The sequence below is a fragment of the Bombus huntii genome, chromosome 6 (assembly GCF_024542735.1).
Source record: "Bombus huntii isolate Logan2020A chromosome 6, iyBomHunt1.1, whole genome shotgun sequence".
NCBI classification, from domain to species: Eukaryota; Metazoa; Arthropoda; class Insecta; order Hymenoptera; family Apidae; genus Bombus; species Bombus huntii.
In genome coordinates, this window is record NC_066243.1 from 14,099,286 (window position 1) to 14,112,795 (window position 13,510).

The 13,510-nt window shown below is 38.4% G+C and overlaps 1 protein-coding gene across 4 annotated transcripts in view; it reads right to left on the reverse strand.

Moving 5' to 3' along the window:
* LOC126866293 (matrix metalloproteinase-14) overlaps positions 1-13,135 on the reverse strand; it is a 39,187-nt gene extending 26,052 nt beyond the window's left edge. For 2 of the 4 annotated variants that reach the window (XM_050619694.1, XM_050619695.1), the window contains exon 1: positions 12,177-13,135. In XM_050619694.1, coding sequence (XP_050475651.1) covers positions 12,177-12,305 — 129 coding nt within the window. In that variant the 5' untranslated portion in view covers positions 12,306-13,135. The remainder of the gene's footprint in view (positions 1-12,176) is intronic. The other 2 variants (XM_050619696.1, XM_050619697.1) reach the window with 2 other exon arrangements.
* Positions 13,136-13,510: the final 375 nt, after the last annotated feature.

The following is a 13,510-nucleotide window of genomic DNA, read 5'->3' on the forward strand; positions in this document are numbered from 1 at the left end:
TACGAAGAATGAAAATTACCAAGAAGTTATATATTTGAAAAAAGTTTTGGGGGTGGTTAAGGATATTGGTAAAAATTCTATTTTAACGAAAGTTTTACTTCGACGTTAAACTAGCAGATGATTCGGTGATTTACGATGACAGAAATGCACGCCCAATTGCCGACGTAATTTCGCTTCTAGCGCGATCTTTTGCAGAATCGAGGCCACGAGGCAGTGAAATGCCTCTTGATAGTTACGTTTGTCTACACGCGGCACCCTATCGTCGCTTCTTATCGCTGATAACAAGTTTCGTAAGGTGTGTGTGTGTGTGTGTGTGTGTGTGTGTGTGTTTCCAGTGAAAAGTAACGTAATGCGTGCCACGATGAAAAAGAGCGAGAAAGAGTCGGCCAGAGCGAACGATAGAGACGCTTTTCGTGATTCTGCAGGTGTTGTATACATATTTGTCCCGTGACGATTATGTGTAGCGTTTCATACAGAATATGATTCACGATTTTAAAGAGCGCCGGATGCATGATTTTTCAAAATCTCGTACCACAGTTACGTGCAATTTGTTGAGATTTATTAGATGCTTCGTGGACGTATTATAATCTTTACGAGCGTTCTACGCTTTAAATGCAAAAAAAAAAAAGGAAATCTTCCTTTTACGTATCTTTACGTATTTTTTGAACGCATTTGAATGTTTTTTTTCGATTTTCTGAATCTTCTCGTTAAATTGTTACGTAAATGCATTATATAAAGATTATGTGGAGAAGGTTTATTATCTTGCGATTAAAAGGATGTACTTTATGTTGAAAAGGAACACGTGTTTTTAGTACCTGTTGGTATAAAAGACGTACCGATGCCTATGATCTAACGATTCAATTTCTTTCTCTTGGATAGGGTAAAGTAGGGCAAAAGACAGAAAAGTAGAGTAAAATGATTCTGAGAATGATCTAGAATCGTCTTTCTTTTTTTTTCTTTAAAGAAACATTCTTTCGATTTGCAAGTAGAAAATTAGTTTCGTCGAACTTTATCCTTGTTTAGTAAGAACAAATAATCTAAAAGTAGTGATCGTATATCGCGTTAAGAGCAAGATACGTAACTGAAGGTAACTAAGACATCGGTTTGTTTGAACTTGTCGTAGCAATATTCTATCGTGTACAATGTGATTTCGTCGCTAAAAAGTTCAACGTACATGAGCTTCGATTATTTCTCTAACTTTATAACGAAATATACAGTTTCTCTCTCTCTCTCTCCCTCTATATATATCGTTCTTTATATCGCTTGAAATATCCCCAGTTATGTGACTTATAAAGATTGATACGTATTATTTATAGTGCGTGTTCATTATTAGATTGATTTATCGACGTGCTCGTTACTTTTTCATTTCCCTTAGACGAATGGCTCGGTTAATGACATTGTTGCTGATTAACGCCTGTACACGGGAAAGAACAGATACGGGACTTACCCTGATTTTCAGTCGGCGCGCGATCGATAGTATGAAAATCGAAACATTCGAAGGTGTACGCAACACCTGCAAAACTATGTCGCTCTGTTATCGATCACGAAATAATCGAATTGCTTTTTATCTATTTTTCCGTCAATTTTTGAGCAAAACTGTATCAACGATTCGCTGTATCTTCAAACTATCAAATTATCTCTGAAGAGTAGACTCGTAGAATATAAATTTTGGAAATTTCGCAATAACAAGAGCAAAATAGATCTTCAGCCAATATACCATACTTCAACGTTTATCGTCGATTCCCGAAAAGAAGTGTGAACAAAGTTCTTAAATGATTTCCTACCGAGCGATCTGCTTCGTTTTCGAGCTACGAAATCATCACCGTAGAGTGCAATAATATGTAAATGGAAAATAAATTCGTAAATCTGACAACAACAGAAACAAAAATAGATCTCGAGTTATTTTCTTCTTTATAGCTACACATAATTTTACATAAAATATACAGAGTAGTTGGTCGGGCAACCGTATTTAGCCAAAAACATTCAACGATTCGTTGAATTCCACATATCTGTCGTGACATACGAAATTCCCTCTTTCTCTGTCTTTTTCGAGTCCTTTTCCGAGAACAACGTCGCGTTTAACGGTGCAGCGAAGGCTCACGAAGGATCTGTTACTCGAGAAAAGACGAAGAAGTGCACAAGAGGTATCGAATAGCGACCCCGACCTTGAAGAGGTCTTTGTCAACGCAAACGGCATCAGTATTCAACGCCTTCGCATCTTCTGCTAGCCGTTCCTTGAATACAAAACCGATCTTCGATCGTCCAAACGTGGATCTTTATACTACAGAGCAATATATTTTCGTGTTAGTACTCTCGCGATTGCCTTTGTACTAACGTTTTTTTCCTTTATCGCGACATCAACAATCGATGGATCTTTTACGCCATGTAATTCCGCCCAGTGATTCGTACGATTCGTGTTTCAGACGTCTACTTTAATTCAGTATACTCGATTCTCATTAGAATCGGCTAGTATTGTTCGTGATGAAGGTAGAAGAAGAGTAGAAGTGGGTCGAGCTTAACGAAAGATTGGCTTCCGAATTTCTTTATAAAACTGCAACTTTATCAGTCATAAAGTTTAATCTTCCGATATAATCAACCGTTTAAGGATTCGTTGATCTACGCTCGGATTTTATTTAAAGAGCATTCTTTTATCAGCGATACGAAACTAAGATTTTCCATCGAATTATGACGTATCATCGTCAGATGGTATGTCGCGTTATTGTAAACATCGTCACGTTACCAATGTGAGAAAAAGGCTGATTCGAACGATCGCATTGTACTGCAGCGCGTAAATGTATTTTTATACGATATATATCTTTATTCATTTCATTTTACTTGTTCGTCATATTTTTTTTTAACACAACTGTTAGTACGAATGATTTAGCTCAACTCTCGACTGAAATCGTCAGGTAATTTATAATAATTTGGATTCAGTTAGCGCAGGTTATATTACTATATAGGTTGCTGTTACTAGTTGAATAATTTATGTAGAGTTAGGATACTCCGAAGTTAACTGAAACTTAAATTTAAGCGATACTTCGTACGTACAAGAATCTTCGCCAATATTGAGTTCGACAAGGCGTGGCAAACAAAATTATAACAGCGAAGATGTGGCTTGGTGTGTTTGTATCAAAGAGATTGGAATCGAAAGGACATCGAGTCCTTCTTCGACATTGCCTTCTCACAAATTTTTGTACTTTCTTTCTTTTTCGATGAAAATCGCTGAAATCATCGAACATGCACAGTGCACAGGTGTTTGACCCTAACTGACCTTACTCGACCCAGCCAGGTGGCGAGTCAGGTAAGAGGTCAATTTAAAATCTTGCGTGCACCTGTTCGTGGAATAGTTTCGAGATAACAGATTTAGGAATAACCTCGAGGCAACCTGACGTTCGTTTTTCTTAATTCGCCGCCGTACACAATTGAAATGTATCGCATGGAAGATTGTTAAGAATCGAACAACGGCCACCGTGTGATTTTACGAGGTCATTTTGCGCGTTTTCTTATTAGAATTCAGAATCGTTGGCGCGATAAAAACGCGCGCTTCGCCGAAATTAGTTATTCTGAACGGTAGTGGAAGTTTTCGGTTCGTCCCGTTCCGCAAAGTATGACTACTGTTAACCGTTACTATCTTGCAAGATACGATACTCGGAATTTTAACGCGAATATTACATTTTCGTATGTTCTTGAAAAATTATGACGCGACTGGCAATTAGGCGAGTGTAATTTCTTAAATTAGACGATACTGAGATCGAAAAGATGTCGACATTAGTAGATCTATATTTTGTAGAATTTAGATTTCCACGGAATCTAGTTTGCAAGTATTTGCGAGAAAGATAATCGCGTTTGATTGTTAGCTTAACCCATTCCAACGATGAGGTTTCATTTAGGATCGTTAATTTGTTCTTCGTTTCTAAACGACGTGATAGAAAATTCTGTATTCCATAGTATCGTAGTAAGTCGTGATCGTTCGGAACGTTTCAACTTGAAATATCCGTTTCCAGTAATTTTTCAATTTTATCGTCGATCGAGAGCCAAGAAGCAAGCAATGGAACGCAATCGGGACAGTCGTGTCTCGTTACGATGATAATGTAAGATTTCGAAATGCTTCTTACGTGAATTTCTTCACACACAATAAACGTGTTTTGTGATAAGCGTTCGAGCGCTTTCTTCAGACATTGCATGCATAACTCTGCGGTTGCAATTGAACGCGCAGATACCGCGACATTTCTTCCTCTTTTCTCGGTCAATATTGTTTGTATTTGAAAAGCGTGGAGGTTGCTGACCTATGAACCGCGTTACGATACGAATGCCGTGTAGCAATCGGTGTTCTTCGTCCAGTGAGAAAAAAAAAAAAAAGGAAAAAGATAGAGATCCGATAAAGCAACGTGAGTCACCGGTGTCGGTTTACAAAAAATCGCTGATTCAACCACTCCGGAAGTGTCGGTTGCTCGTATCACAAAGGAAACCGATCCAAACGCGTATCGAACCTTTATTTTCTTCTTGTTTCGTGAATTGCACGCGTATCGACGTACACCAATGTCAAGAGATGTAAATGTGGGTTATCGAGGATGAGTCGGTGACATCATCGATGATATATCAGGTGAAATCATCGAAGATGTATCAGGTGAAATCGGATCAACATAAGGAACAAGGGATAATCAAACGTTTGTCAAAGCAAAGTCCTTCCTCTAATGGAGAATGCTTTTGCATCGATCAGATGCGTTCTTTGTTCCGTGTTGCGATTAAATGGGAATGTTTTGCTTTTGCGGAAGTTATAGTTACATTTAGAGCAGCTAGATGATTTTCTTATGTAAATAGCGTGATCTTGTAAAGAGAAGTTAATTTATTCTACGTTTATGATCTATGCATATAAGAGAGGCTTGGAGGAAAGATGATGTAAGTAATTAAGTCTTGTGAGATCTATAATTAGAGTAATCGATGCTGTATGTATTTTTCAAGTTCGCTATGGTGGTCAATTGCGTAACACACGTCTCACGTGTCACGTTGCGAAAGGTTACACGCATCTGTGTGAAAATCGCTGAGGTAGCTCCATTCAGAAATCGGATACTCGGCTTTGTCACGTGGATTCGTAGTTTAGAGTTGTACGGAGCACGAGCATAGGTGCGCATATTTTTAAGCGCGTACAGAGTGTGTACAGTGGCTGTAAATAAGATAACTAGAGAAATTGGTGGCAAGTTGAGGAATGCCGTCAGTCAAGAGTCAATAAAGCATGCAATTGATAACATTTTTCTTTTATAGTTGGCTGATTTATCAAATACTTCGACACTTATTTTCCAATGAAGAGCTTTTTTTGTCAGATTCCAAATATATTTCGTTCGAATAAGCTTCAAACTTTTGCAATCGTGCGCAAGTACTAGGAAGTTTAAAAGATATAATTTACAATAAAAATATCAAATAATATTGAAACGCTATAATAAATACAATGGCGTGTCGATACCTTTTGTAGCCACTGTATGCGTTTCTAACTATGTTCTTTTCCTTCTTCGCATAAACGAAATATCTTAAGTCTTAACGCATCTCCGTCGAATTCACGTTTGCTCGTGTTTGCTCGCGTTGTTCGGTGCAATAGCCGCATTGGACATTTCTCTGTGAGACAGTTTTGCGCAACGATGCGATTACAGTTCTGTATCTAATTAGTCGTTCGAGGCACGTCGGGTAATGATCAAGCGCGATTAGTAATTGTAATAAACCGTTGTCAGGAGCGGTGCTATCTTTGCATTGCATCGGCAATCATCTTCCGCAAAGCTTGATAAGACACGGAAGGCACTTTCGAACCAGCGACAGTCAGCCTCGCGTCGCCGATTTAGTCAGTCGATGCGTTTCTTGACATTCAACAACTCCAATCGATTAATTTTGTTAACGTCAATGTCGATTTTCATCGATTCATATTTCCTTGTATTGGATTGGCAACTAAGTGATTGCCTTGGATTTTGTCAATACCACCTAATGGCAAAATCCGCAATCACTCAGTTGCCAACGCAATAATTACCTCGTCCGCAGACAAATTGTTTCTTCTTGCGAGAAATAAAGTTTCGCTCTCGAATTTCCTTCCTTCGAACGAAACAAATAGTTTCGTATAAATCGTTTCAATTATTTCGGTGAATCTTGCTATCATTAAAACCTTTTACAGAAGACCTTGGGGCTTCGTTGAATTTAAAGAATATAATGCGACGATCGTATTCACGATGAAGAAATAATCTATTTTCAATTTGTAATGCTACTTCTATTATTCAAATCATCTCATAAATCATCCTTTGTTTTACTCACGGTATCACCTCGTGCGTTAAACGGTATTCAAGATCGGACGAGCGATGAATTCGTAATTGCAATATACATTTCTATTTCTTTTTATCGACGCGATAAAACGGTATCACTTTGATTACTCATGGAGATACATCTTCCTTCGACTTTCTGAACAATCTATCTCTGGACTGTTCAATTTTACCAATGGAAGTAGAATCCTGATGAGACGTTAATTGATATGCGTGGATGTATTAGAAGAATATGATTAGGATTCAGGAGGCAAATTTTGAATTAAGCTCTTTCCTCTTCCTATCGGAGTGCATTCAAACAAAAGCGCTTAACTTCTAAAGTTGGAGGAGCATTTTTATAATCGATTTACATCCACGTTAGAAATATCGCAGAATTTTGAAGATCTCCCTGAGAATAGATCTACTTAATCAATTTTCCCCAATATAAAATCTTCTCCGAGTTCCATACGTTCCGTTTTCACAAAATTGTCGTCTTCCATCGTGAGAATCAGCTTCGCGTCGAGTTCTTCCCTCGCCAAAGTATAAAATAAGTTTAAATCGATTTCATTTGCTCCGATCGGAACTCCTTTCCACTTTCGCGTAATTTGATCTTTGATCACGTATCGTAAAGCGAAGGAGTTTAACGAAAGGACGACTGTACAGCCGCCTGTGACTAGACGAGTAGTCAAACCGTTCATCTAAATTTCCATTCACGAATATTTTTAAAGGCGTCGCTAATTGAGCTAATCGACTCGATTAAATCTCATCCTGAGGAAGAACACGCGTCTCATTCGAAAGACAGATGAAAAGAGAGAGTTGGATGCCATATGCACCAGACGGTAAAGATACGTAAAAGAGCGAACGATCGCTGGATCGAGCGACGATGAGAATATCTATACGACGATGATTAATATTCTGATGACGGACTGATCGTGCCTTGACTGCGGATCGGCCACAACGAAGGCCAACGATTCGCTATCCTAAGTCGCGTGTATTTCCGTGTCGAGGCACATACATTATTTACCATTTCCTAGTATGATCCGTCAGCGAGAGAAAGAGACCCGAGAGAGAACCGACCACTTGGCACCTTGCCAAGTACCAAACCAAGTTTTTTTCCCTTGACCATCATCCCTTTCGGAAGAAAAAAGAAAAGACAAAGACCCTTGTTTCACACGGTTTATGTTCCTTCGGAAGGATTGTTGCGTTTTCAGGAAGATAATTGAAATATGCTTGAATATGTGCTATAATAGCGTAACTAACTGGTTCTAGAATCTCATTCGTTACAATATCTTTTCATCTCAAGCAAAGTAATAAATAATATAAAATTAATTATTTGAATTTTTATACGCGTTAAATCACGAACGATTTTTCTTCAATCGAAAGTATAAGGAATCTAAGGCGATTTTGTACGACCCCTCTTTTCACGTAGTATATCTAAAGATCTAGAGATTCTTACTTTATACGCTTGAAACGTATTTTTTTTTTAAGATGTTTCGCATAATTAATGTATATTTTGCATCGCGTGTATGAATTCATAAACTCGCATAAAGTCGCTTGAAACGAAGTCGTATATGCCATTAATCACAAATATCACTAGTTTTTGATGCAGAGATCTTTCGCGTAGTTAAAATGTTTTGTTGTATCTAATATTGGATGACCGGAATCGAATTGCGCCTTTGTCTTTTTCAATTGTTGACTTGGCACGGGAATCTTGCCAAGTCATACATAGATCATTATCTTGGTACAGAGCGACTTTGTTTGCTCCAGGATTTACCAATGATCGCGGTTTGTGTATTGCGTTAATCTTTTATGCCTAACAATATTATTGATTTGTACAGAGAAAAGTTGCATGAGATGTTAACTTGATTAAAAAAGACGCCCGTATAAAATGAAATATTATCAATTAAACGAAATAATATAAAATTTAGGGTACGTGAATACGTGAAATTTCCAGTGAAATATTAATATTACAATACTTAAAGAAACTCATTAGCAGAGTATTTAAATTATTCCACCTTTTACCATCTCGTAATTCGTGATAATAATTTCATAATTGTTACACAAATCCTATTACGGCCTCATTCACCCAGCCTCATAATTCTTCAGAAAAGGAAATTAATGACCACCATTTGCTTCATCATGGAGAATGATGAACGACTATTTTTCCTCTCGATAATTAAGTCATTACGGATTACGATGCCGCGTTTGAAACGCGTGTAAGGGCGTACCTCGTCTCTAAAATTCTCTGCTACAACACATGGGCGTTTAGAGTGAAACGGTGCTTTGTCATGCTGGTGCTTGTTTGACTTGGCTCATTGCCAGGAACATAAATTCGTGTCAATTATAGGCAAGATCGTAGTGCAAAGTATTATATCCCATGTGTCGAGTGATGTATCACGACTACATCGTTCTACTAGACAGCTATAATAATTATCGAATAAATTAGCGTAGGGCAATAGCATTTCTTCCTGGACAATCGATCATGTTTATCGTGTCGGTACGGCTTGAACACGCGGCAGGAAACTTGTTCTTTTAATCGAGACGATTTTATGATTCTTATATCGTATTGAACGATTGAATACTATGAATAATTAAAATCAGCTGTGTCCTTTAAACCTACATGAAGCGTGCACATGAAATTATGGAAAATGAATAAGCGTTTGATATTTCTTTGATAAATTGAAAAACGATCAAATAATACCAAATGTACTTGAAAATATCCACTGTCCTCCTTCTTTGAAAGTACGTTAAATACTAAAATAGAAAAGAACTTAGAAAAGAGGGATAAATGTTGAATATCTTTCGAACCGTTAAAAAATATGCCAAATAATTCCGATAGTTCAATTGGAAAGATCCATTGAAATGATATTCCTTTAGGAATTAATTTAGACAAAAAAAAATCCCCTCGATAAATTTTCTGCAATCGCGTAAATATATCTGAATAAGGACATAAGAGAAGCTAAGGAATAAGTATAAGTACGCTGCGATATGTCTGATCGAAGTAAGTACGATTCTACTGCCTACGTTCCTGATTCTTACTACTTGCAACAACCGTTTAGCCTAGTTTTCACTCGCGACGCTGTTACTCGAGTGCAAGCAGAACTTGGTATTTGACATTATCGTTTCGATCGAGACATCTACAAAGCTTTACTCCTATTCGTTTTTTGACGGAATCGAATCAACGATCGTAAAACCGATGTACATAATAAAGTCACGCGATAACGTTCTTTTCTATCGATCGTAAAGAACATAAAATTTATTTACACGCGATTGCAGTTAATAAACAGTAACACCTATTTAATATTTATTTAATTTTTCACCTATATACCTCACGTAGAAATGTTTCTTTATCAACGTATGACAATAAAAATAGAGGACAGAATTTAACTGTACCGACGTTCAATAACGTTATACTAACATTGTGAAACAGAACAAATAAATATTCCTCTAATAATTATCGAGTTTTATTTGCAAACAGGTATCGAGACACTTGTCAAAACGAAATCCCCTTCTGGTTTACGGATACACGCGTCGATTAACGCCGAACAAAGAGTCGATGGAACGTAATCGCAATCAAGGGTGTGAGATCGGTCTGCTCACGTGTCGCGAACCTTGAAGATAAAGCGGCCCATCGTTTGTATTTACCGGGACAGATAATTACGTCGTTATCGCGTACCGAGATTGCTTAAGAGGCTCGCGCAAAATTACCTCTTTACAGCCGCGATTTCAATGACCGTCGTTCGACCAAGGTGCTATTATCAGACTTATCCGAGGCGATCTCTGTTATTCGGTTCAATTATGGCCCGAAACGCGAAGTTAAATAGGAAGAAACGTTCGTTAGGAAACTGGATGATCGGCATTGTTAGGAATTGTGAAATTTCCCATTGAAACGCGTATAATACTACCGTAAGCTTGTAGCCGATGCTGTTCAATGAATCGAAGGTCAGGAGCGAGTCATCGCGCGTAGCTGAACTTTGTCAGCGAAGGTAGCTAAGTGACGTCACACTGTCCGACCTTATGTCATTATGTTCGCAAACCGGTCTGAATTTTTTTTTTTTCCTGCTTTATACGCTGCATACCTTTCAGAATACCAGGAATAGACGAAATTACTTATGCGACATTCCTATCGTTTTATACTACCATTGTCCTCTATCTGATGAAGTTCTATCTTCGCAGTTATCGTCAATAAATTCGCGCGATTGGTAATTGTTATCGCCGGGATTCGATCTCAATAGAACGAACCTTTGTGCAAGAGTTTAAGCGAGCATTATTAAAAATAAGAGAATAATTGTTGATAATTTTTGGAGAAGATATTCGTATCGATGATATCGGTGACAGATAAAGGAAGGTAAAGGTCGATAGTAATATCGCAAGTAATATTGGAATAGAGTTTATTTCTAGTAATAAATATTTAAGAGAAGTTTTTCTTTTATTAATAACGTCGATAAGGTAATATAATACGATGAAGTAAAATCGAAATGAATAATCAGTAACAGCAATAACGCAAAGTTGATGCAGTATTTGACGATAATGAGAAAGGTTTAAGCGAGATTTGTTACTAGTGGCACGAATAAGATAAAATTAATATGAACGGTATTAGCATGATACAATAAAACGAAAGTCAATACTAATAACACGAATAATATGAAGTTGGAATAAAATTTAACATTAACTTATAATATTCAAACGTTAATTTTTACCAACAACTTATATGAAGTTAATACCGACGATACAAACGAAATAAAATTCGATATTAATATCGTTAGATAAATTATTTTCAAAACGAAGTTAAACACTAATAATAACGATAATGTACAATCCATCTAATGGAAAGAAACGTCGTAAGAAAGATAGCAAATCAGCAACAAAGTACTGTCCTTCGATTCTAATTACTAGTAAAATGTAGGAAAGATCGTTTTATAGATCGAGCTGGTGTCATACTCGCGATATGCCTGGTGTTCATCGTAATCCGTATATCAGTGTCATAGAGATAAACGTTTCCTCTGGAATGTTATTCGCGTTGTCAAAAGAAACCGTGTACGCGACCATTACTCATTCACGTATGACACACACATGTAGCATGCGTGCGACAGATTCGCGCGAATCAATTTTCCCGTACGATTAACCGTTTCTATGCAGGTATTTCCCTCTGTAAAGTCTCCGACCGTTGGAACTTGTTGCGTTCGTTCGAAACGTTTCATTTTCCAGGAAGAACCATGAAAATACTTCCGACCGCACGGTGCACACCACACGAGAAGCGAATGATTGCACAACGTAATTTTACTCATCGATGTCCATTGTTGTCCGTTTCCATTCAATTCGTTGGAGCTTTTCACGATACTCGCGTAAATGCTAGATTTTGGTGTACATTATTATAACGCTACATTATTTACGACACTCTACACTGACAGATTTCTGTTCAATTATTACAGAATTTCTAGAAATAAAATTGACTATTTTGAAAATTGATCGATTCGAATGAGAAATGAAAATCCTACTATTCCACTGTGCTACTTTTTTTATCGAATAATACTACGTTTCGGGTGATTAACTTTTTCTCGGATGGTTGCTAATGTTTTTTAAGATTCATAGGTATATCTTGATGGAACAACGTTTTTTGATCGACTACTAGCATTCTGACAGAATACCAGGTGTGCTTGACTAATTATTGATACTCAAATATGTCTATCATTCTTTCTGACTTCTGTCGTACTTGACAGTATCTTTTCGAAAGAGTCGGTGTTATCGGAATCGTAATTAGCCTACTTAGCATAGGGATAAACGGATATTGCGACTACAAAATGAATTTGACATTGCGATCGACAAAATACATTTGTCAGGTTTCTCTACAAGGTATTTTCCAATGATCGAAATTCAAAAAGATTTTGCTCGAACGCTTACCATAGCTGCAGTCTGCGATACAGTCGACTTCTGTTCCTCGGATTTAACGTGCGAAACGGCGAATAGAGTTGCCAAAAGGACACTTCCGACACACCTTTCCCATGCGAACATACGATTCCACCTGGCCATTCTGCTGCTTCGTCCAGTAACTTGAAAACTTTGAAAATTCCTCTGTCAAAATCTCTTCAGGCGCCAGGCGATCACCGTGAATGTCACAAAGTCCAAGATAAATGTCCCTTCACCCCGGTGTCACTGACTACACGCACGCGTTCGTTGGTCGTTTATGCCTCAGCTGATCGCAAGATGACGCGACCAATGATCCACGTGTCTTTTCGATCCTTCAAAATCTCCGATCTTCCTCTTCGAACTATCGTTCTTCTTCCCAAAAACAATTCCAGCTTCGCTCGATTGCCACTCGGTTGCCCGTGTCGAGCATGAATCTTATCGAAAATGGGTTGTCCTGGCGGGAAAACGTGCAGGATCGAGTTATTCCAGGTTGGAACAACTCGCCAACAGGGTCAGTCTAAAACGTCGTTGCCACGACACTATCGATCTCGTGTGTTTCCCAAGCAGGTAGCTCGCCGGATAATCTTTACGAAGTCTCGCGAGTTTTCGTAGAGGCACGCACCTCGTCGAACGTGGTCGAGCAACGTCTCCTCGGTTTCTCGCGTCTGTCGCGTTGATCTGGGACCTATGATCATCGACGATCGACTCCAAGTTCTCGTTCGAGCTGTACTTCTTCTTGTACGCGTATCGGTGACGAGATTGATATCGAGGAAGAGGAGAAAATCTTTTTGAAAAATCACCAAGGACCGCACGCAAGAACGAAGAAGAACGAAAAGAGAAAAAGAGGCACGGAGAAAGGACGCGGCCGTACGGGGAACTGGTACCGAAGTCTACCGCCACTCTGAATTACAATCAGTCTGCCACTGACTTTTATTGAGGCCTCCCACCACGCGACTCGTGACTACCACCATCAACGCCAGCGGCAGCGTACAATGCTACGCGAGTGTGCTTTGCCTCTTGGTTCACTGTCAATCGACGTATCGCGCTCCTTCTGTCGTGCATTTCAGTTGTGCATCGGATTCGCCTGATTTTCGGTACAGTTCAGTCTTCGTTCATCGTCGATCGACGTATCGCGCTCTTTCTGTCGTAGATTCAGCAGCTTTGCTTTGATTTTGAATATATTTGGCTCTCGGTTTATTCGACGTATCGTGCTCCGTTTCTTTCGTCGATTGCTTTTTAGTACGCTGCAAGAAATATTCGAATGTTATCGTATTTATTACAGATTTCTATATTACAGATTTATGCATATTATAGATCTCGTATCATTT